Source organism: Dendropsophus ebraccatus, chromosome 1 (genome assembly GCF_027789765.1).
Source record: "Dendropsophus ebraccatus isolate aDenEbr1 chromosome 1, aDenEbr1.pat, whole genome shotgun sequence".
In the NCBI taxonomy this organism is placed as follows: Eukaryota; Metazoa; Chordata; class Amphibia; order Anura; family Hylidae; genus Dendropsophus; species Dendropsophus ebraccatus.
In genome coordinates this window covers 233,468,219-233,491,131 of record NC_091454.1, presented here as the reverse complement: position 1 = coordinate 233,491,131, position 22,913 = coordinate 233,468,219, and the positions used below count along the sequence as shown (strand labels likewise).

General features: G+C 59.6%; 1 protein-coding gene across 1 annotated transcript in view; it reads right to left on the bottom strand.

The window, feature by feature from the left end:
• Positions 1 to 22,913, bottom strand: part of GPS2 (G protein pathway suppressor 2) — a 70,717-nt gene that overhangs the window by 23,084 nt on the left and 24,720 nt on the right. Inside the window, exon 4 of the mRNA XM_069950322.1 lies at positions 21,903 to 22,015. Within this exon, the coding sequence (XP_069806423.1) occupies positions 21,903 to 22,015 (113 nt within the window). The remainder of the gene's footprint in view (positions 1 to 21,902; positions 22,016 to 22,913) is intronic.

Below are 22,913 nucleotides of genomic sequence, written 5' to 3'. Positions count from 1 at the left end.
CTCAGCCTACTCTTATGGCCCACTGTCCTCCTGATCCCACCAACCTGTAGGGCCCCCTCAGCCTACTCTTATGGCCCACTGTCCCCTGATCCCACACCTGTAGGGCCCCTCAGCCTACTCTTATGGCCCACTGTCCTCCTGATCCCAGCACCTGTAGGGCCCCTCAGCCTACTCTTATGGCCCACTGTCCCCTGATCCCAGCACCTGTAGGGCCCCTCAGCCTACTCTTATGGCCCACTGTACCCCCTGATCCCAGCACCTGTAGGGCCCCTCAGCCTACTCTTATGGCCCCACTGTCCTCCTGATCCCAGCCACCTGTAGGGGCCCCTCAGCCTACTCTTATGGCCCACTGTCCTCCTGATCCCAGCACCTGTAGGGGCCCCCTCAGCCTACTCTTATGGCCCACTTATACCCCTGATCCCAGCAACCTGTAGGGCCCCTCAGCCTACTCCTTATGGCCCACCTGTCCCCCTGATCCCAGCCACCTGTAGGGCCCCTCAGCCTACTCTTATGGCCCACTGTCCTCCTGATCCCTAGCACCTGTAGGGGCCCCCTCAGCCTACTCTTATGGCCCACTGTCCTCCTGATCCCACCACCTGTAGGGGCCCCTCAGCCTACTCTTATGGCCCACTGTCCTCCTGATCCCACCACCTGTAGGGGCCCCTCAGCCTACTCTTATGGCCCACTGTCCCCCTGATCCCACCACCTGTAGGGGCCCCTCAGCCTACTCTTATGGCCCACTGTCCTCCTGATCCCAGCACCTGTAGGGGCCCTCAGCCTACTCTTATGGCCCACTGTCCCCCTGATCCCAGCCACCTGTAGGGGCCCCTCAGCCTACTCTTATGGCCCACTGTCCCCCTGATCCCAGCACCTGTAGGGCCCCTCAGCCTACTCTTATGGCCCACTGTCCTCCTGATCCCAGCACCTGTAGGGGCCCCTCAGCCTACTCTTATGGCCCACTGTCCTCCTGATCCCAGCACCTGTAGGGGCCCCTCAGCCTACTCTTATGGCCCACTGTCCCCCTGATCCCAGCACCTGTAGGGGCCCTCAGCCTACTCTTATGGCCCATTATACCCCTGATCCCAGCACCTGTAGGGGCCCCTCAGCCTACTCTTATGGCCCACTGTCCCCCTGATCCCACCACCTGTAGGGCCCCTCAGCCTACTCTTATGGCCCACTGTCCCCCTGATCCCAGCACCTGTAGGGGCCCTCAGCCTACTCTTATGGCCCACTGTCCTCCTGATCCCAGCACCTGTAGGGGCCCTCAGCCTACTCTTATGGCCCACTGTCCTCCTGATCCAACCACCTGTAGGGCCCCTCAGCCTACTCTTATGGCCCACTTATACCCCTGATCCCAGCCACCTGTAGGGGCCCTCAGCCTACTCTTATGGCCCACTGTCCTCCTGATCCCAGCACCATGTAGGGGCCCTCAGCCTACTCTTATGGCCCACTGTCCCTCCTGATCCCACCACCTGTAGGGGCCCTCAGCCTACTCTTATGGCCCACTGTACCTCCTGATCCCACACCTGTAGGGCCCCTCAGCCTACTCTTATGGCCCACTGTACCCCTGATCCCACCACCTGTAGGGGCCCCTCAGCCTACTCTTATGGCCCATGTCCCCTGATCCCACCACCTGTAGGGGCCCCTCAGCCTACTCTTATGGCCCACTGTCCTCCTGATCCCAGCACCTGTAGGGGCCCTCAGCCTACTCTTATGGCCCACTGTCCCCCTGATCCCACCACCTGTAGGGGCCCTCAGCCTACTCTTATGGCCCACTGTCCCCCTGATCCCACCACCTGTAGGGCCCCTCAGCCTACTCTTATGGCCCACTGTCCTCCTGATCCCAGCACCTGTAGGGGCCCTCAGCCTACTCTTATGGCCCACTTCCTACCCGGATCCCACCACCTGTAGGGCCCCTCAGCCTACTCTTATGGCCCACTGTCCTCCTGATCCCAGCACCTGTATGGGCCCCTCAGCCTACTCTTATGGCCCACTGTCCTCCTGATCCCACACCTGTAGGGGCCCCTCAGCCTACTCTTATGGCCCACTGTCCTCCTGATCCCAGCACCTGTAGGGGCCCCTCAGCCTACTCTTATGGCCCACTTATACCCCTGATCCCTGCACCTGTAGGGCCCCTCAGCCTACTCTTAGGGCCCATTATACCCCTGATCCCACCACCTGTAGGGCCCCTCAGCCTACTCTTATGGCCCACTGTCCTCCCTGATCCACCACCTGTAGGGGCCCTCAGCCTACTCTTATGGTCCTACTGTCCTCCTGATCCCACCACCTGTAGGGCCCCTCAGCCTACTCTTATGGCCCACTGTCCTCCTGATCCCAGCACCTGTAGGGGCCCCTCAGCCTACTCTTATGGCCATTATACCCCTGATCCCACCACCTGTAGGGGCCCTCAGCCTACTCTTATAGCCCACTGTCCTCCTGATCCCAGCACCTGTAGGGGCCCTCAGCCTACTGTTATGGCCCACTGTCCCCCTGATCCCAGCACCTGTAGGGCCCCTCAGCCTACTCTTATGGCCCACTGTCCCCCTGATCCCAGCACCTGTAGGGCCCCTCAGCCTACTCTTATGGCCCATTATACCCCTGATCCCACCACCTGTAGGGGCCCCTCAGCCTACTCTTATGGCCCATTATACCCCCCTGATCCCAGCACCTGTAGGGCCCCTCAGCCTACTCTTATGGCCCACTGTCCTCCTGATCCCAGCACCTGTAGGGGCCCTCAGCCTACTCTTATGGCCCACTGTCCCCCTGATCCCACCACCTGTAGGGGCCCCCTCAGCCTACTCTTATGGCCCATTGTCCTCCTGATCCCACCACCTGTAGCTGACCCTCAGCCTACTCTTATGGCCCACTGTCCCCTTGATCCCACACCTGTAGGGGCCCTCAGCCTACTCTTATGGCCCACTGTCCTCCTGATCCCACCACCTGTAGGGGCCCCTCAGCCTACTCTTATGGCCCACTGTCCTCCTGATCCCAGCACCTGTAGGGGCCCCTCAGCCTACTCTTATGGCCCACTGTACCCCTGATCCAGCACCTGTAGGGCCCCTCAGCCTACTCTTATGGTCCATTATACCCTGATCCCAGCACCTGTAGGGCCCCTCAGCCTACTCTTATGGCCCACTGTCCTCCTGATCCCAGCACCTGTAGGGGCCCCTCAGCCTACTCTTATGGCCCACTGTCCTCCTGATCCCAGCACCTGTAGGGGCCCCTCAGCCTACTCTTATGGCCCACTGTCCTCCTGATCCCAGCACCTGTAGGGGCCCCTCAGCCTACTCTTATGGCCCACTGTCCCCCTGATCCCAGCACCTGTAGCTGACCCTCAGCCTACTCTTATGGCCTACTGTCCTCCTGATCCCAGCACCTGTAGGGGCCCCTCAGCCTACTCTTATGGCCCACTGTCCTCCTGATCCCTGCACCTGTAGGGGCCCCTCAGCCTACTCTTATGGCCCACTGTCCCCCTGATCCCACCACCTGTAGGGGCCCTCAGCCTACTGTTATGGCCCACTGTCCCCCTGATCCCACCACCTGTAGGGCCCCTCAGCCTACTCTTATGGCCCACTGTCCCCCTGATCCCACCACCTGTAGGGCCCCTCAGCCTACTCTTATGGCCCATTATACCCCTGATCCCACCACCTGTAGGGCCCCTCAGCTACTCTTATGGCCACTGTCCTCCTGATCCCACCACCTGTAGGGCCCCTCAGCCTACTCTATGGCCCATTATACCCCTGATCCCACCACCTGTAGGGCCCCTCAGCCTACTCTTATGGCCCACTGTCCTCCTGATCCCAGCAGCTGTAGGGGGCCCTCAGCCTACTCTTATGGCCCACTGTGCTCCTGATCCCACCACCTGTAGGGGCCCCTCAGCCTAATCTTATGGCCCACTGTCCCCCTGATCCCACCACCTGTAGGGGCCCCTCAGCCTAATCTTATGGCCCACTGTCCTCCTGATCCCAGCACCTGTAGGGACCCTCAGCCTACTCTTATGGCCCACTGTCCTCCTGATCCCAGCACCTGTAGCTGACCCTCAGCCTATTCTTATGGCCCATTATACCCCTGATCCCAGCACCTGTAGGGGCCCCTCAGCCTTCTCTTATGGCCCACTGTCCTCCTGATCCCACCACCTGTAGGGGCCCTCAGCCTACTCTTATGGCCCACTGTCCTCCTGATCCCAGCACCTGTAGGGGCCCCTCAGCCTACTCTTATGGCCCACTGTCCTCCTGATCCCAGCACCTGTAGGGGCCCCTCAGCCTACTCTTATGGCCCACTGTCCCCCTGATCCCACCACCTGTAGGGGCCCTCAGCCTACTCTTATGGCCCACTGTCCTCCTGATCCCAGCACCTGTAGGGCCCCTCAGCCTACTCTTATGGCCCACTGTCCCCCTGATCCCAGCACCTGTAGGGGCCCTCAGCCTACTCTAATGGCCCACTGTCCCCCTGATCCCAGCACCTGTAGGGCCCCTCAGCCTACTCTTATGGCCCACTGTCCTCCTGATCCCAGCACCTGTAGGGCCCCTCAGCCTACTCTTATGGCCCATTATATTCCTGATCCCACCACCTGTAGGGGCCCCTCAGCCTACTCTTATGGCCCATTATACCCCTGATCCCAGCACCTGTAGGGGCCCTCAGCCTACTCTTATGGCCCATTATACCCCTGATCCCAGCACCTGTAGGGGCCCTCAGCCTACTCTTATGGCCCATTATACCCCTGATCCCACCACCTGTAGGGGCCCCTCAGCCTACTCTTATGGCCCATTGTCCTCCTGATCCCACCACCTGTAGGGCCCCTCAGCCTACTCTTATGGCCCACTGTCCCCCTGATCCCAGCACCTGTAGGGGCCCCTCAGCCTACTCTTATGGCCCACTGTCCTCCTGATCCCAGCACCTGTAGGGGCCCTCAGCCTACTCTTATGGCCCATTATACCCCTGATCCCACAACCTGTAGGGCCCCTCAGCCTACTCTTATGGCCCATTATACCCCTGATCCCAGCACCTGTAGGGGGCCCTCAGCCTACTCTTATGGCCCACTGTCCTCCTGATCCCAGCACCTGTAGGGGCCCTCAGCCTACTCTTATGGCCCACTGTCCCCCTGATCCCACCACCTGTAGGGGCCCTCAGCCTACTCTTATGGCCCACTGTCCTCCTGATCCCACCACCTGTAGGGGCCCCTCAGCCTACTCTTATGGCCCACTGTACCCCTGATCCCACCACCTGTAGGGGCCCCTCAGCCTACTCTTATGGTCCATTATACCCCTGATCCCACCACCTGTAGGGGCCCCTCAGCCTACTCTTATGGCCCACTGTCCTCCTGATCCCAGCACCTGTAGGGGCCCTCAGCCTACTCTTATGGCCCACTGTACCCCTGATCCCACCACCTGTAGGGGCCCTCAGCCTACTCTTATGGCCCATTATACCCCTGATCCCACCACCTGTAGGGCCCCTCAGCCTACTCTTATGGCCCACTGTCCCCCTGATCCCAGCACCTGTAGGGGCCCCTCAGCCTACTCTTATGGCCCACTGTCCTCCTGATCCCAGCACCTGTAGGGGCCCTCAGCCTACTCTTATGGCCCATTATACCCCTGATCCCACAACCTGTAGGGCCCCTCAGCCTACTCTTATGGCCCATTATACCCCTGATCCCAGCACCTGTAGGGGGCCCTCAGCCTACTCTTATGGCCCACTGTCCTCCTGATCCCAGCACCTGTAGGGGCCCTCAGCCTACTCTTATGGCCCACTGTCCCCCTGATCCCACCACCTGTAGGGGCCCTCAGCCTACTCTTATGGCCCACTGACCTCCTGATCCCACCACCTGTAGGGGCCCCTCAGCCTACTCTTATGGCCCACTGTACCCCTGATCCCACCACCTGTAGGGGCCCCTCAGCCTACTCTTATGGTCCATTATACCCCTGATCCCACCACCTGTAGGGGCCCCTCAGCCTACTCTTATGGCCCACTGTCCTCCTGATCCCAGCACCTGTAGGGGCCCTCAGCCTACTCTTATGGCCCACTGTACCCCTGATCCCACCACCTGTAGGGGCCCTCAGCCTACTCTTATGGCCCACTGTCCCCCTGATCCCACCACCTGTAGGGGCCCCTCAGCCTACTCTTATGGCCCACTGTCCTCCTGATCCCAGCACCTGTAGGGCCCCTCAGCCTACTCTTATGGCCCATTCTACCCCTGATCCCACCACCTGTAGGGCCCCTCAGCCTACTCTTATGGCCCACTGTCCTCCTGATCCCAGCACCTGTAGGGCCCCTCAGCCTACTCTTATGGCCCACTGTCCTCCTGATCCCACCACCTGTAGGGGCCCCTCAGCCTACTCTTATGGCCCACTGTCCTCCTGATCCCAGCACCTGTAGGGGCCCCTCAGCCTACTCTTATGGCCCATTATACCCCTGATCCCTGCACCTGTAGGGCCCCTCAGCCTACTCTTATGGCCCATTATACCCCTGATCCCACCACCTGTAGGGCCCCTCAGCCTACTCTTATGGCCCACTGTCCCCCTGATCCCACCACCTGTAGGGGCCCCTCAGCCTACTCTTATGGCCCACTGTCCTCCTGATCCCACCACCTGTAGGGCCCCTCAGCCTACTCTTATGGCCCACTGTCCTCCTGATCCCAGCACCTGTAGGGGCCCCTCAGCCTACTCTTATGGCCCATTATACCCCTGATCCCACCACCTGTAGGGGGCCCTCAGCCTACTCTTATAGCCCACTGTCCTCCTGATCCCAGCACCTGTAGGGGCCCTCAGCCTACTCTTATGGCCCACTGTCCCCCTGATCCCAGCACCTGTAGGGCCCCTCAGCCTACTCTTATGGCCCACTGTCCCCCTGATCCCAGCACCTGTAGGGCCCCTCAGCCTACTCTTATGGCCCATTATACCCCTGATCCCACCACCTGTAGGGGCCCCTCAGCCTACTCTTATGGCCCATTATACCCCCCTGATCCCAGCACCTGTAGGGCCCCTCAGCCTACTCTTATGGCCCACTGTCCTCCTGATCCCAGCACCTGTAGGGGCCCTCAGCCTACTCTTATGGCCCACTGTACCCCTGATCCCAGCACCTGTAGGGGCCCCTCAGCCTACTCTTATGGCCCATTGTCCTCCTGATCCCACCACCTGTAGTTGACCCTCAGCCTACTCTTATGGCCCACTGTCCCCTTGATCCCACCACCTGTAGGGGCCCTCAGCCTACTCTTATGGCCCACTGTCCTCCTGATCCCACCACCTGTAGGGGCCCCTCAGCCTACTCTTATGGCCCACTGTCCTCCTGATCCCAGCACCTGTAGGGGCCCCTCAGCCTACTCTTATGGCCCACTGTACCCCTGATCCCAGCACCTGTAGGGCCCCTCAGCCTACTCTTATGGTCCATTATACCCCTGATCCCAGCACCTGTAGGGCCCCTCAGCCTACTCTTATGGCCCACTGTCCTCCTGATCCCAGCACCTGTAGGGGCCCCTCAGCCTACTCTTATGGCCCACTGTCCTCCTGATCCCAGCACCTGTAGGGGCCCCTCAGCCTACTCTTATGGCCCACTGTCCTCCTGATCCCAGCACCTGTAGGGGCCCCTCAGCCTACTCTTATGGCCCACTGTCCCCCTGATCCCAGCACCTGTAGCTGACCCTCAGCCTACTCTTATGGCCTACTGTCCTCCTGATCCCAGCACCTGTAGGGGCCCCTCAGCCTACTCTTATGGCCCACTGTCCTCCTGATCCCTGCACCTGTAGGGGCCCCTCAGCCTACTCTTATGGCCCACTGTCCCCCTGATCCCACCACCTGTAGGGGCCCTCAGCCTACTGTTATGGCCCACTGTCCCCCTGATCCCACCACCTGTAGGGCCCCTCAGCCTACTCTTATGGCCCACTGTCCCCCTGATCCCACCACCTGTAGGGCCCCTCAGCCTACTCTTATGGCCCATTATACCCCTGATCCCACCACCTGTAGGGCCCCTCAGCCTACTCTTATGGCCCACTGTCCTCCTGATCCCACCACCTGTAGGGCCCCTCAGCCTACTCTTATGGCCCATTATACCCCTGATCCCACCACCTGTAGGGCCCCTCAGCCTACTCTTATGGCCCACTGTCCTCCTGATCCCAGCAGCTGTAGGGGGCCCTCAGCCTACTCTTATGGCCCACTGTCCTCCTGATCCCACCACCTGTAGGGGCCCCTCAGCCTACTCTTATGGCCCACTGTCCCCCTGATCCCACCACCTGTAGGGGCCCCTCAGCCTAATCTTATGGCCCACTGTCCTCCTGATCCCAGCACCTGTAGGGACCCTCAGCCTACTCTTATGGCCCACTGTCCTCCTGATCCCAGCACCTGTAGCTGACCCTCAGCCTATTCTTATGGCCCATTATACCCCTGATCCCAGCACCTGTAGGGCCCCTCAGCCTACTCTTATGGCCCACTGTCCTCCTGATCCCACCACCTGTAGGGGCCCCTCAGCCTACTCTTATGGCCCACTGTCCTCCTGATCCCAGCACCTGTAGGGCCCCTCAGCCTACTCTTATGGCCCACTGTCCTCCTGATCCCAGCACCTGTAGGTGCCCCTCAGCCTACTCTTATGGCCCACTGTCCCCCTGATCCCACCACCTGTAGGGGCCCTCAGCCTACTCTTATGGCCCACTGTTCCTCCTGATCCCAGCACCTGTAGGGCCCCTCAGCCTACTCTTATGGCCCACTGTCCCCCTGATCCCAGCACTGTAGGGGCCCTCAGCCTACTCTAATGGCCCACTGTCCCTGATCCCAGCACCTGTAGGGCCCTCAGCCTACTCTTATGGCCCACTGTCCTCCTGATCCCAGCACCTGTAGGGCCCCTCAGCCTACTCTTATGGGCCCATTAATTCCTGATCCCACCACCTGTAGGGGCCCCTCAGCCTACTCTTATGGCCCATTATACCCCTGATCCCAGCACCTGTAGGGGCCCTCAGCCTACTCTTATGGCCCATTATACCCCTGATTCCCAGCACCTGTAGGGGCCCTCAGCCTACTCTTATGGCCCATTATACCCCTGATCCCACCACCTGTAGGGGCCCCTCAGCCTACTCTTATGGCCCATTGTCCTCCTGATCCCACCACCTGCTAGGGCCCCTCAGCCTACTCTTATGGCCCACTGTCCCCCCTGATCCCAGCACCTGTAGGGGCCCCTCAGCCTACTCTTATGGCCCACTGTCCTCCTGATCCCAGCACCTGTAGGGGCCCTCAGCCTACTCTTATGGCCCATTATACCCCCTGATCCCACAACCTGTAGGGCCCCTCAGCCTACTCTTATGCCCATTATACCCCTGATCCCAGCACCTGTAGGGGGCCCTCAGCCTACTCTTATGGCCCACTGTCCTCCTGATTCCCAGCACCTGTAGGGGCCTCAGCCTACTCTTATGGCCCACTGTCCCCCCTGATCCCACCACCTGTAGGGCCCTCAGCCTACTCTTATGGCCCACTGTCCTCCTGATCCCACCACCCTGTAGGGGCCCCTCAGCCTACTCTTATGGCCCACTGTACCCCTGAGCCACCACCTGTAGGGGCCCCTCAGCCTACTCTTATGGTCCATTATACCCCTGATCCACCACCTGTAGGGGGCCCCTCAGCCTACTCTAGTGCCCACTGTCCTCCTGATCCCAGCACCTTGTAGGGCCCTCAGCCTACTCTTATGGCCCACTGTACCCCTGATCCCACACCTGTAGGGCCCTCAGCCTACTCTTAGGCCCCACTGTACCCCCTGATCCACCACCTGTAGGGGCCCCTCAGCCTACTCTTATGGCCCACTGTCCTCCTGATCCCAGCAACCTGTAGTGGCCCCTCAGCCTACTCTTATGGCCCATTCTACCCCTGGATCCCACCACCTGTAGGGCCCCTCAGCCTACTCTTATGGCCCACTGTCCTCCGATCCCAGCACCTGTAGGGCCCCTCAGCCTACTCTTATGGCCCACTGTCCTCCTGATCCCACCACCTGTAGGGGCCCCTCAGCCTAATTCTTATGGCCCACTGTCCTCCTGATCCCAGCACCTGTAGGGGCCCCTCAGCCTACTCCTTATGGCCCATTATTACCCCTGATCCCGCACCTGTAGGGCCCCTCAGCCTACTCTTATGGCCCATTATACACCCTGATCCCACCACCTGTAGGGGCCCCTCAGCCTACTCTTATGGCCCACTTGTCCCCCTGATCCCACACCACCTGTAGGGGCCCCTCAGCCTACTCTTATGGCCCACTGTCCTCCTGATCCCACCACCTGTAGGGCCCCTCAGCCCTACTCTTATGGCCCACTGTCCTCCTGATCCAGCACCTGTAGGGGCCCCTCAGCCTACTCTTATGGCCCATTATACCCCTGATCCCACCACCTGTAGGGGGCCCTCAGCCTACTCTTATAGCCCACTGTCCTCCTGATCCCAGCACCTGTAGGGGCCCCTCAGCCTACTCTTATGGCCCATTATACCCCTGATCCCACCACCTGTAGGGGGCCCTCAGCCTACTCTTATGGCCCACTGTCCTCCTGATCCCAGCACCTGTAGGGGCCCTCAGCCTACTCTTATGGCCCACTGTCCCCCTGATCCCAGCACCTGTAGGGGCCCCTCAGCCTACTCTTATGGCCCATTATACCCCTGATCCCACCACCTGTAGGGCCCCTCAGCCTACTCTTATGGCCCATTATACCCCTGATCCCAGTACCTGTAGGGCCCCTCAGCCTACTCTTATGGCCCACTGTCCCCCTGATCCCAGCACCTGTAGGGGCCCCTCAGCCTACTCTTATGGCCCACTGTCCTCCTGATCCCAGCACCTGTAGGGGCCCCTCAGCCTACTCTTATGGCCCACTGTCCTCCTGATCCCTGCACCTGTAGGGGCCCCTCAGCCTACTCTTATGGCCCACTGTCCTCCTGATCCCAGCACCTGTAGGGCCCCTCAGCCTACTCTTATGGCCCATTGTACCCCTGATCCCAGCACCTGTAGGGGCTCCTCAGCCTACTCTTATGGCCCACTGTCCCCCTGATCCCACCACCTGTAGGACCCCTCAGCCTACTCTTATGGCCCACTGTCCTCCTGATCCCAGCACCTGTAGGGGCCCCTCAGCCTACTCTTATGGCCCACTGTCCTCCTGATCCCTGCACCTGTAGGGGCCCCTCAGCCTACTCTTATGGCCCACTGTCCTCCTGATCCCTGCACCTGTAGGGGCCCCTCAGCCTACTCTTATGGCCCACTGTCCTCCTGATCCCTGCACCTGTAGGGGCCCCTCAGCCTACTCATATGGCCCACTGTCCTCCTGATCCCAGCACCTGTAGGGCCCCTCAGCCTACTCTTATGGCCCATTGTACCCCTGATCCCAGCACCTGTAGGGGCTCCTCAGCCTACTCTTATGGCCCACTGTCCCCCTGATCCCACCACCTGTAGGGGCCCCTCAGCCTACTCTTATGGCCCACTGTCCTCCTGATCCCAGCACCTGTAGGGGCCCCTCAGCCTACTCTTATGGCCCATTGTACCCCTGATCCCACCACCTGTAGGGCCCCTCAGCCTACTCTTATGGCCCACTGTCCCCCTGATCCCACCACCTGTAGGGGCCCCTCAGCCTACTCTTATGGCCCACTGTCCCCCTGATCCCAGCACCTGTAGGGGCCCTCAGCCTACTCTTATGGCCCACTGTCCCCCTGATCCCACCACCTATAGCTGACCCTCAGCCTACTCTTATGGCCCACTGTCCTCCTGATCCCAGCACCTGTAGGGGCCCCTCAGCCTACTCTTATGGCCCATTATACCCTCCTGATCCCAGCAGCTGTAGGGGCCCCTCAGCCTACTCTTATGGCCCATTATACCCCTGATCCCACCACCTGTAGGGGCCCCTCAGCCTACTCTTATGGCCCATTATACCCCTGATCCCACCACCTGTAGGGGCCCCTCAGCCTACCTCTTATGCCCATTATACCCCCTGATCCCAGCCACCTGTAGGGGCGCCTCAGCCTACTCTTATGGCCACATGTAGCCCATGATCCCAGCACCTGTAGGGCCCCCTCAGCCTACTCTTATGGCCCATGATACCCCCTGATCCCAGCACCTGTAGGGCCCCTCAGCCTACTCTTATGGCCCACTGTCCTCCTGATCCCAGCACCTGTAGGGCCCCTCAGCCTACTCTTTATGGCCCACTGTCCTCTGATCCCACCACCTGTAGGGGCACCTCAGCCTACTCTTATGGCCCATTATACCCCTGATCCCACCACCTGTAGGGGCCCCTCAGCCTACTCTTATGGCCCATTATACCCCTGATCCCAGCACCTGTAGGGACCCTCAGCCTACTCTTATGGCCCACTGTCCCTCCTGATCCCAGCACCTGTAGGGACCCTCAGCCTACTCTTATGGCCCACGTCCCCCTGATCCCACCACCTGTAGGGGCCTCAGCCTACTCTTATGGCCCACTGTCCTCCTGATCCCACCACCTGTAGGCCCCTCAGCCTACTCTATGGTCCACTGTCCCCTGAGCCCACCACCTGTAGGGGGCCCTCAGCCTACTCTTATGGCCCATTATACCCCTGATCCCACCACCTGTAGGAGGCCCTCAGCCTACCTTATGGGCCACTGTCCTCCTGATCCCAGCACCTGTAGGGGCCCTCAGCCTACTCTTATGGCCCACTTGTACTCCTGATCCCACCACTGTAGGGGCCCCTCAGCCTACTCTTATGGCCCACTGTCCCCTGATCCCACCACCTGTAGGGGCCCCTCAGCCTACTCTTATGGCCCACTGTCCTCCTGATCCCAGCACCTGTAGGGGCCCCTCAGCCTACTCTTATGGCCCACTGTAACCCCTGATCCCACCACCTGTAGGGCCCCTCAGCCTACTCTTAGGGCCCACTGTCCTCCTGATCCCAGCACCTGTAGGGGGCCCTCAGCCTACTCGTATGGCCCACTGTTACCCCTGATCCCACCACCTGTAGGGCCCTCAGCCTACTCTTATGGCCCACTGTCCCCCTGATCCAACCACCTGTAGGGGCCCCTCAGCCTACTCTATGGCCCATTTCTCCCCTGATCCCAGCACCTGTAGGGGCCCCTCAGCCTACTCTTATGGCCCACTGTACCCTGATCCACCACCTGTAGGGGCCCCTCAGCCTACTCTTATGGCCCATTCTACCCCTGATCCCACCACCTGTAGGGGCCCCTCAGCCTACTCTTTATGGCCCACTGTCCTCCTGATCCCAGCACCTGTAGGGCCCCTCAGCCTACTCTTATGGCCCATTATACCCCTGATCCCACACCTGTAGGGCCCCTCAGCCTACTCTTATGGCCCACTGTCCTCCTGATCCCAGCCACCTGTAGGGGCCCCTCAGCCTACTCTTATGGCCCACTGTATACCCTGATCCCAGCACCTGTAGGGGCCCCTCAGCCTACTCTTATGGCCCACTGCTCCCCCTGATCCCAGCCACCTGTAGGGGCCCCTCAGCCTACTCTTATGGCCCACTATCCTCCTGATCCCACCACCTGTAGGGGCCCCTCAAGCCTACTCTTATGGCCCATTATACCCCTGATCCCAGCACCTGTAGGGCCCCTCAGCCTACTCTTATGGCCCATTGTCCCCCTGATCCCAGCACCTGTAGGGGCCCCTCAGCCTACTCTTATGGCCCACTGTCCCTCCTGATCCCAGCAACCTGTAGGGCCCCTCAAGCCTACTCTTATGGCCCACTGTCCTCCTGATCCAGCCACTGTAGGGGCCCTCAGCCTACTCTTATGGCCCATTATACTCCTGATCCCAGCACCTGTAGGGGCCCTCAGCCTACTCCTTATGGCCCACTGTCCCCCTGATCCCAGCACCTTGTAGGGGCCCCTCAGCCTACTCTTATGGCCCATTATACCCCTGATCCCAGCACCTGTAGGGCCCCTCAGCCTACTCTTATGGCCCACTGTCCTCCTGATCCCACCACCTGTAGGGGCCCTCAGCCTACTCTTATGGCCCACTGTCCCCCTGATCCCACCACCTGTAGGGGCCCCTCAGCCTACTCTTATGGCCCACTGTCCCCCTGATCCCAGCCACCTGTAGGGGCCCCTCAGCCTACTCTTATGGCCCACTGTCCTCCCTGATCCCATGCACCTGTAGGGGCCCCTCAGCCTACTCTTATGGCCCACTGTCCTCCCTGATCCCTGCACCCTGTAGGGGCCCCTCAGCCTACTCTTATGGCCCACTGTCCTCCTGATCCCAGCACCTGTAGGGGCCCCTCAGCCTACTCTTATGGCCCACTGTCCTCCTGATCCCAGCACCTGTAGGGGCCCCTCAGCCTACTCTTATGGCCCATCTGTACTCCTGATCCCACAGCACCTGTAGGGCCCCTCAGCCTACTCTTATGGCCCATTATACCCCTGATCCACCACCGTAGGTGGCCCCTCAGGCTACTCTTATGGCCCACTGTCCCCCTGATCCCCACCACCTTGTAGGGCCCCTCCAGCCTACTCTTATGGCCCACTGTCCTCCTGATCCCCATGCCCTGTAGGGGCCCCTCAGCCCTTACTCTTATGGCCCATTATACCCTCCTGATCCCTGCACTGTAGGGGCCCCTCAGCCTATCTTATGGCCCACTGTCCTCCTGATCCCAGCACCTGTAGGAGCCCCTCAGCCCTACTCTTCTGGCCCACTGTCCTCCTGATCCCAGCACCTGTAGGGGCCCCTCAGCCTAACTCTTATGGCCCACTGTACCCTCTGATCCCACCACCTGTAGGGGCCCTCAGCCTACTCTTATGGCCCACTGTCCCCCTGATCCCAGCACCTGTAGGGCCCTCAGCCTACTCTTATGGCCCACTGTCTCCCTGATCCCAGCACCTGTAGGTGACCCCTCAGCCTACTCTTATGGCCCACTGTCCCCCTGATCCCACCACCTGTAGGGGCCCCTCAGCCTACTCTTATGGCCCACTGTCCTCCCTGATCCCAGCACCTGTAGGGCCCCTCAGCCTACTCTTATGGCCCACTGTCCCCTGATCCCAGCACCTGTAGGGCCCCTCAGCCTACTCTTATGGCCCACTGTCCCCTGATCCCAGCACCTGTAGGGCCCCTCAGCCTACTCTTATGGCCCACTGTCCCCTGATCCCAGCACCTGTAGGGCCCCTCAGCCTACTCTTATGGCCCACTGTACCCCTGATCCCAGCACCTGTAGGGGCCCCTCAGCCTACTCTTATGGCCCACTGTCCCCTGATCCCCCACCTGTAGGGGCCCCTCAGCCTACTCTTATGGCCCTGATCCCAGCACCTGTAGGGCCCCTCAGCCTACTCTTATGGCCCCTGTACTCAGCCTACTCTTATGGCCCCCCTGATCCCACCACCTGTAGGGGCCCCTCAGCCTACTCTTATGGCCCACTGTCCTCCTGATCCCACCACCTGTAGGGGGCCCCTCAGCCTACTCTTATGGCCCACTGTCCTCCTGATCCCAGCACCTGTAGGGGCCCCTCAGCCTACTCTTATGGCCCACTGTCCTCCTGATCCCAGCACCTGTAGGGCCCCTCAGCCTACTCTTATGGCCCATTGTACCCCTGATCCCAGGACCTGTAGGGGCTCCTCAGCCTACTCTTATGGCCCACTGTCCCCCTGATCCCACCACCTGTAGGGGCCCCTCAGCCTACTCTTATGGCCCACTGTCCTCCTGATCCCAGCACCTGTAGGGGCCCCTCAGCCTACTCTTATGGCCCATTGTACCCCTGATCCCACCACCTGTAGGGCCCCTCAGCCTACTCTTATGGCCCACTGTCCACCTGATCCCACCACCTGTAGGGGCCCCTCAGCCTACTCTTATGGCCCACTGTCCCCCTGATCCCAGCACCTGTAGGGGCCCTCAGCCTACTCTTATGGCCCACTGTCCCCCTGATCCCACCACCTATAGCTGACCCTCAGCCTACTCTTATGGCCCACTGTCCTCCTGATCCCACCACCTGTAGGGGCCCCTCAGCCTACTCTTATGGCCCACTGTCCTCCTGATCCCAGCACCTGTAGGGGCCCCTCAGCCTACTCTTATGGCCCATTATACCCTCCTGATCCCAGCAGCTGTAGGGGCCCCTCAGCCTACTCTTATGGCCCATTATACCCCTGATCCCACCACCTGTAGGGGCCCCTCAGCCTACTCTTATGGCCCATTATACCCCCCTGATCCCACCACCTGTAGGAGCCCCTCAGCCTACTCTTATGGCCCATTATACCCCCCTGATCCCAGCACCTGTAGCTGACCCTCAGCCTACTCTTATGGCCCACTGTCCTCCTGATCCCTGCACCTGTAGGGGCCCCTCAGCCTACTCTTATGGCCCATTATACCCCTGATCCCTGCACCTGTAGGGCCCCTCAGCCTACTCTTATGGCCCACTGTCCTCCTGATCCCAGCACCTGTAGGGCCCCTCAGCCTACTCTTATGGCCCACTGTACCCCTGATCCCACCACCTGTAGGGGCCCCTCAGCCTACTCTTATGGCCCACTGTCCCCCTGATCCCACCACCTGTAGGGGCCCCTCAGCCTACTCTTATGGCCCATTATACCCCTGATCCCAGCACCTGTAGGGCCCCTCAGCCTACTCTTATGGCCCACTGTCCTCCTGATCCCAGCACCTGTAGCTGACCCTCAGCCTACTCTTATGGCCCATTATACCCCTGATCCCACCACCTGTAGGGGGCCCCTCAGCCTACTCTTATGGCCCAATGTCCTCCTGATCCCACCACCTGTAGGGGCCCCTCAGCCTACTCTCATGGCCCACTGTCCTCCTGATCCCACCACCTGTAGGGGCCCTCAGCCTACTCTTATGGCCCACTGTCCCCCTGATCCCAGCACCTGTAGGACCCCTCAGCCTACTCTTATGGCCCACTGTCCCCCTGATCCCAGCACCTGTAGGACCCCTCAGCCTACTCTTATGGCCCACTGTCCTCCTGATCCCACCACCTGTAGGGGCCCCTCAGCCTACTCTTATGGCCCACTGTACCCCTGATCCCACCACCTGTAGGGGCCCCTCAGCCTACTCTTATGGCCCAGTATACCCCTGATCCCACCACCTGTAGGGGCCCCTCAGCCTACTCTTATGGCCCACTGTCCTCCTGATCCCAGCACCTGTAGGGGCCCTCAGCCTACTCTTATGGCCCACTGTACCCCTGATCCCACCACCTGTAGGGGCCCTCAGCCTACTCTTATGGCCCACTGTCCCCCTGATCCCACCACCTGTAGGGGCCCCTCAGCCTACTCTTATGGCCCATTCTACCCCTGATCCCAGCACCTGTAGGGGCCCCTCAGCCTACTCTTATGGCCCACTGTCCTCCTGATCCCACCACCTGTAGGGGCCCCTCAGCCTACTCTTATGGCCCACTGTCCCCTGTCACACTGTATCACCCCACCACCTGTAGGGGCCCTCAGCCTACTCTTATGCCCAATTTCCCCTGATCCCACCACCTGTAGGGCCCCTCAGCTACCTTATGGCCCATGTCCCCTTCCCCAACTTGGCCCCTCAGCCTATTTATGCCCATTCCTCCTGATCCCACCACCTGTAGGGCCCGTCAGCCTACTCTTATGGCCCATTACTACCCCTGATCCCCCACCTGAGGGGCCCCTCAGCCTAATATGTATGGCCCACTGTCCCCCTGATCCCACACCTGTAGGGGCCCCTCAGACTACTCTTATGGACCACTGTCCTCCTGATCCCCTGCACCTGTAGGGGCCCCTCAGCCTACTCTTATGGCCGCCATTATACCCCTGATCCCAGCACCTGTAGGGCCCCTCAGCCTACTCTTATGGCCCACTGTCCCCCTGATCCCAGCACCTGTAGGGCCCCTCAGCCTACTCTTATGGCCCACTGTCCTCCTGATCCCACCACCTGTAGGGGCCCCTCAGCCTACTCTTATGGCCCACTGTACCTCCTGATCCCAGCACCTGTGTAGCGGCCCCTCAGCCTACTCTTATGGCCCATTATACCCCTGATCCCAGCACCTGTAGGGACCCTCAGGCCTACTCTTATGGCCCATTGTACCCCTGATCCCAGCACCTGTAGCTGCCCTCAGCCTACTCTTATGGCCCATTATACCCCTGATCCCAGCACCTGTAGCTGGACCCTCAGCCTACTCTTATGGCCCACTATACCCCTGATCCCAGCACCTGTAGCTGACCCTCAGCCTACTCTTATGGCCCACTTGTCCCCCTGATCCCAGCACCTGTAGGGGCCCCTCAGCCTACTCTTATGGCCCCATTATACCTCCTGATCCCAGCACCTGTAGGGGACCCTCAGCCTACTCTTATGGCCCATTATACCCCTGATCCCAGCACCTGTAGCTGACCCTCAGCCTACTCTTATGGCCCATTATACCCCTGATCCCAGCACCTGTAGCTGACCCTAAGCCTACTCTTATGGCCCATTGTACCCCTGATCCCAGCACCTGTAGCTGACCCTCAGCCTACTCTTATGGCCCATTATACCCCTGATCCCAGCACCTGTAGCTGACCCTCAGCCTACTCTTATGGCCCATTATACCCCTGATCCCAGCACCTGTAGCTGACCCTCAGCCTACTCTTATGGCCCATTGTACCCCTGATCCCAGCACCTGTAGGGGCCCCTCAGCCTACTCTTATGGCCCATTATACCCCTGATCCCAGCACCTGTAGGGCCCCTCAGCCTACTCTTATGGCCCACTGTCCTCCTGATCCCAGCACCTGTAGGGGGCCCTCAGCCTACTCTTATGGCCCATTATACCCCTGATCCCACCACCTGTAGGGGGCCCTCAGCCTACTCTTATAGCCCAGTGTCCTCCTGATCCCAGCACCTGTAGGGGCCCTCAGCCTACTCTTATGGCCCACTGTCCCCCTGATCCCAGCACCTGTAGGGGCCCCTCAGCCTACTCTTATGGCCCATTATACCCCTGATCCCAGTACCTGTAGGGCCCCTCAGCCTACTCTTATGGCCCACTGTCCTCCTGATCCCACCACCTGTAGGGGCCCCTCAGCCTACTCTTATGGCCCACTGTCCCCCTGATCCCACCACCTGTAGGGGCCCTCAGCCTACTCTTATGGCCCACTGTCCCCCTGATCCCAGCACCTGTAGGGGCCCCTCAGCCTACTCTTATGGCCCACTGTCCTCCTGATCCCTGCACCTGTAGGGGCCCCTCAGCCTACTCTTATGGCCCACTGTCCTCCTGATCCCTGCACCTGTAGGGGCCCCTCAGCCTACTCTTATGGCCCACTGTCCTCCTGATCCCAGCACCTGTAGGGCCCCTCAGCCTACTCTTATGGCCCACTGTCCTCCTGATCCCAGCACCTGTAGGGGCCCCTCAGCCTACTCTAATGGCCCATTGTACCCCTGATCCCACCACCTGTAGGGCCCCTCAGCCTACTCTTATGGCCCATTATACCCCTGATCCCACCACCTGTAGGGGCCCCTCAGCCTACTCTTATGGCCCACTGTCCCCCTGATCCCACCACCTGTAGGGGCCCCTCAGCCTACTCTTATGGCCCACTGTCCTCCTGATCCCTGCACCTGTAGGGGCCCCTCAGCCTACTCTTATGGCCCATTATACCCTCCTGATCCCAGCAGCTGTAGGGGCCCCTCAGCCTACTCTTATGGCCCACTGTCCTCCTGATCCCAGCACCTGTAGCTGACCCTCAGCCTACTCTTATGGCCCACTGTCCTCCTGATCCCAGCACCTGTAGGAGCCCCTCAGCCTACTCTTATGGCCCACTGTCCTCCTGATCCCAGCACCTGTAGGGGCCCCTCAGCCTACTCTTATGGCCCACTGTACCCCTGATCCCACCACCTGTAGGGGCCCCTCAGCCTACTCTTATGGCCCATTATACCCCTGATCCCACCACCTGTAGGGGCCCCTCAGCCTACTCTTATGGCCCACTGTCCCCCTGATCCCAGCACCTGTAGGGCCCCTCAGCCTACTCTTATGGCCCACTGTCCTCCTGATCCCAGCACCTGTAGGGCCCCTCAGCCTACTCTTATGGCCCACTGTACCCCTGATCCCACCACCTGTAGGGCCCCTCAGCCTACTCTTATGGCCCACTGTCCTCCTGATCCCAGCACCTGTAGGGCCCCTCAGCCTACTCTTATGGCCCACTGTCCTCCTGATCCCAGCACCTGTAGGGGCCCTCAGCCTACTCTTATGGCCCACTGTCCTCCTGATCCCACCACCTGTAGGGGCCCCTCAGCCTACTCTTATGGCCCACTGTCCTCCTGATCCCACCACCTGTAGGGCCCCTCAGCCTACTCTTATGGCCCACTGTCCTCCTGATCCCACCACCTGTAGGGCCCCTCAGCCTACTCTTATGGCCCACTGTCCTCCTGATCCCACCACCTGTAGGGACCCTCAGCCTACTCTTATGGCCCACTGTCCCCCTGATCCCAGCACCTGTAGGGGCCCTCAGCCTACTCTTATGGCCCATTATACCCCTGATCCCAGCACCTGTAGGGGCCCTCAGCCTACTCTTATGGCCCATTATACCCCTGATCCCAGCACCTGTAGGGCCCCTCAGCCTACTCTTATGGCCCACTGTCCCCCTGATCCCAGCACCTGTAGGGGCCCCTCAGCCTACTCTTATGGCCCACTGTCCCCCTGATCCCACCACCTGTAGGGGCCCCTCAGCCTACTCTTATGGCCCACTGTACCCCTGATCCCAGCACTTGTAGCTGACCCTCAGCCTACTCTTATGGCCCATTATACCCCTGATCCCAGCACCTGTAGCTGACCCTAAGCCTACTCTTATGGCCCACTGTCCCCCTGATCCCAGCACCTGTAGGGGCCCCTCAGCCTACTCTTATGGCCCACTGTCCTCCTGATCCCACCACCTGTAGGGCCCCTCAGCCTACTCTTATGGCCCATTGTACCCCTGATCCCAGCACCTGTAGGGGCCCCTCAGCCTACTCTTATGGCCCATTATACCCCTGATCCCAGCACCTGTAGGGCCCCTCAGCCTACTCTTATGGCCCACTGTCCTCCTGATCCCAGCACCTGTAGGGGGCCCTCAGCCTACTCTTATGGCCCATTATACCCCTGATCCCAGCACCTGTAGGGGGCCTCAGCCTACATTTATGGCCCACTGTCCTCCTGATCCCAGCACCTGTAGGGGGCCTCAGCCTACTCTTATGGCCCATTATACCCCTGATCCCAGCACCTGTAGGGGGCCTCAGCCTACATTTATGGCCCACTGTCCTCCTGATCCCAGCACCTGTAGGGGACCTCAGCCTACTCTTATGGCCCACTGTCCTCCTGATCCCAGCACCTGTAGCTGACCCTCAGCCTACTCTTATGGCCCATTATACCCCTGATCCCAGCACCTGTAGGGTCCCTCAACTACTCTTATGGCCCACTGTCCTCCTGATCCCTGCACCTGTAGGGGCCCCTCAGCCTACTCTTATGGCCCACTGTCCTCCTGATCCCACCACCTGTAGGGGTCCCTCAGCCTACTCTTATGGCCTATTATACCCCTGATCCCAGCACCTGTAGCTGACCCTCAGCCTACTCTTATGGCCCACTGTCCTCCTGATCCCACCACCTGTAGGGGTCCCTCAGCCTACTCTTATGGCCCATTATACCCCTGATCCCAGCACCTGTAGGACCCCTCAGCCTACTCTTATGGCCCATTATACCCCTGATCCCACCACCTGTAGGGGCCCTCAGCCTACTCTTATGGCCCACTGTCCTCCTGATCCCAGCACCTGTAGGGGACCCTCAGCCTACTCTTATGGCCCACTGTCCTCCTGATCCCAGCACCTGTAGGGGCCCCTCAGCCTACTCTTATGGCCCACTGTCCCCCTGATCCCAGCACCTGTAGCTGACCCTCAGCCTACTCTTATGGTCCACTGTCCCCCTGATCCCAGCACCTGTAGCTGACCCTCAGCCTACTCTTATTGCCTTTGCCCTCCGGAACAGTCAGACCTTTGGCCCCACATCCAGACACATGGCTCTTATGGGTTGTACCTCTGCTCCTTCCTTCTCCTCTTCTCCTCCTCGTGTAGAACCTTCTTGAGCTGTAAGAATAGTTGATGCTTCTCCTCCTGCAGCTTATTGAGCTTATCCTGGAGCTTCATTATCTGAGAGAAGAGAAGAAAGAATGGGGGAACATCCGACACTAGACACAAATCTGCCGCTGCCTGTGCATTATGACCATACATTCAGAATGAGAAATATTCCTTTTTAGTAAGGACAGATTGTGGCGCAAAATAGGAAGAGATTACAGAAGCCGTGAAGTCTGTGGACTATGCACCGCCAATATTACAGGGTGCTCAGAAGGAGAGGAAAGGCCGCTCAGATCTCCTCACCGCACACCCAACACACACAGAGGGAAAGCTGGAACTTTATTTCACATAAATCAAAGTAACAATCATCACACTGGGACATAAACAGTTAAAGACATCTAAAAAAATACAAAATACATCAAGGGGCCTCAGTACATATTGGGAAAAGAGAAGCAAAAGCGGCAGGGACCACATGTACCCAATAGAGGTGATAACTGTGCCGCACTACTGTAACAATGAGGGAGAAAAACTACCAAGAGGTGAATAGGGAAATATCACCCAATAATCCCAAGGTCCATGGGGTACGGGCTTAATGGTCCTGGGCAGGGACTGTGATGGACAGCTGAGGGAAAGCAATGCACTCTGGAACCTGTAGTTCTGAGTACAACTGCTCAACCAGGAAGCACAGACGCACAATACAGAACACCCACAAACAAATGCATTTCTTGCAATTTCAAAACTGGAATAGACAGGTCAGTAATGCTATAAGCTCCTGCAGCTGTTTTTTTTTACCTCTACCTGGAGTTCCCCTTTAAGTGTGTCAGCAGCTGCGGCATGACACAGGCATTGACACCATGTGCACGTATATATTATATGGAGAAGACACCAGACAAGCTCAGTGGTGTACACGGACATGATACGTGTGGATATCTAGGTATATATAGGACCCTGGATTGTTGTCATTGCTCTACAG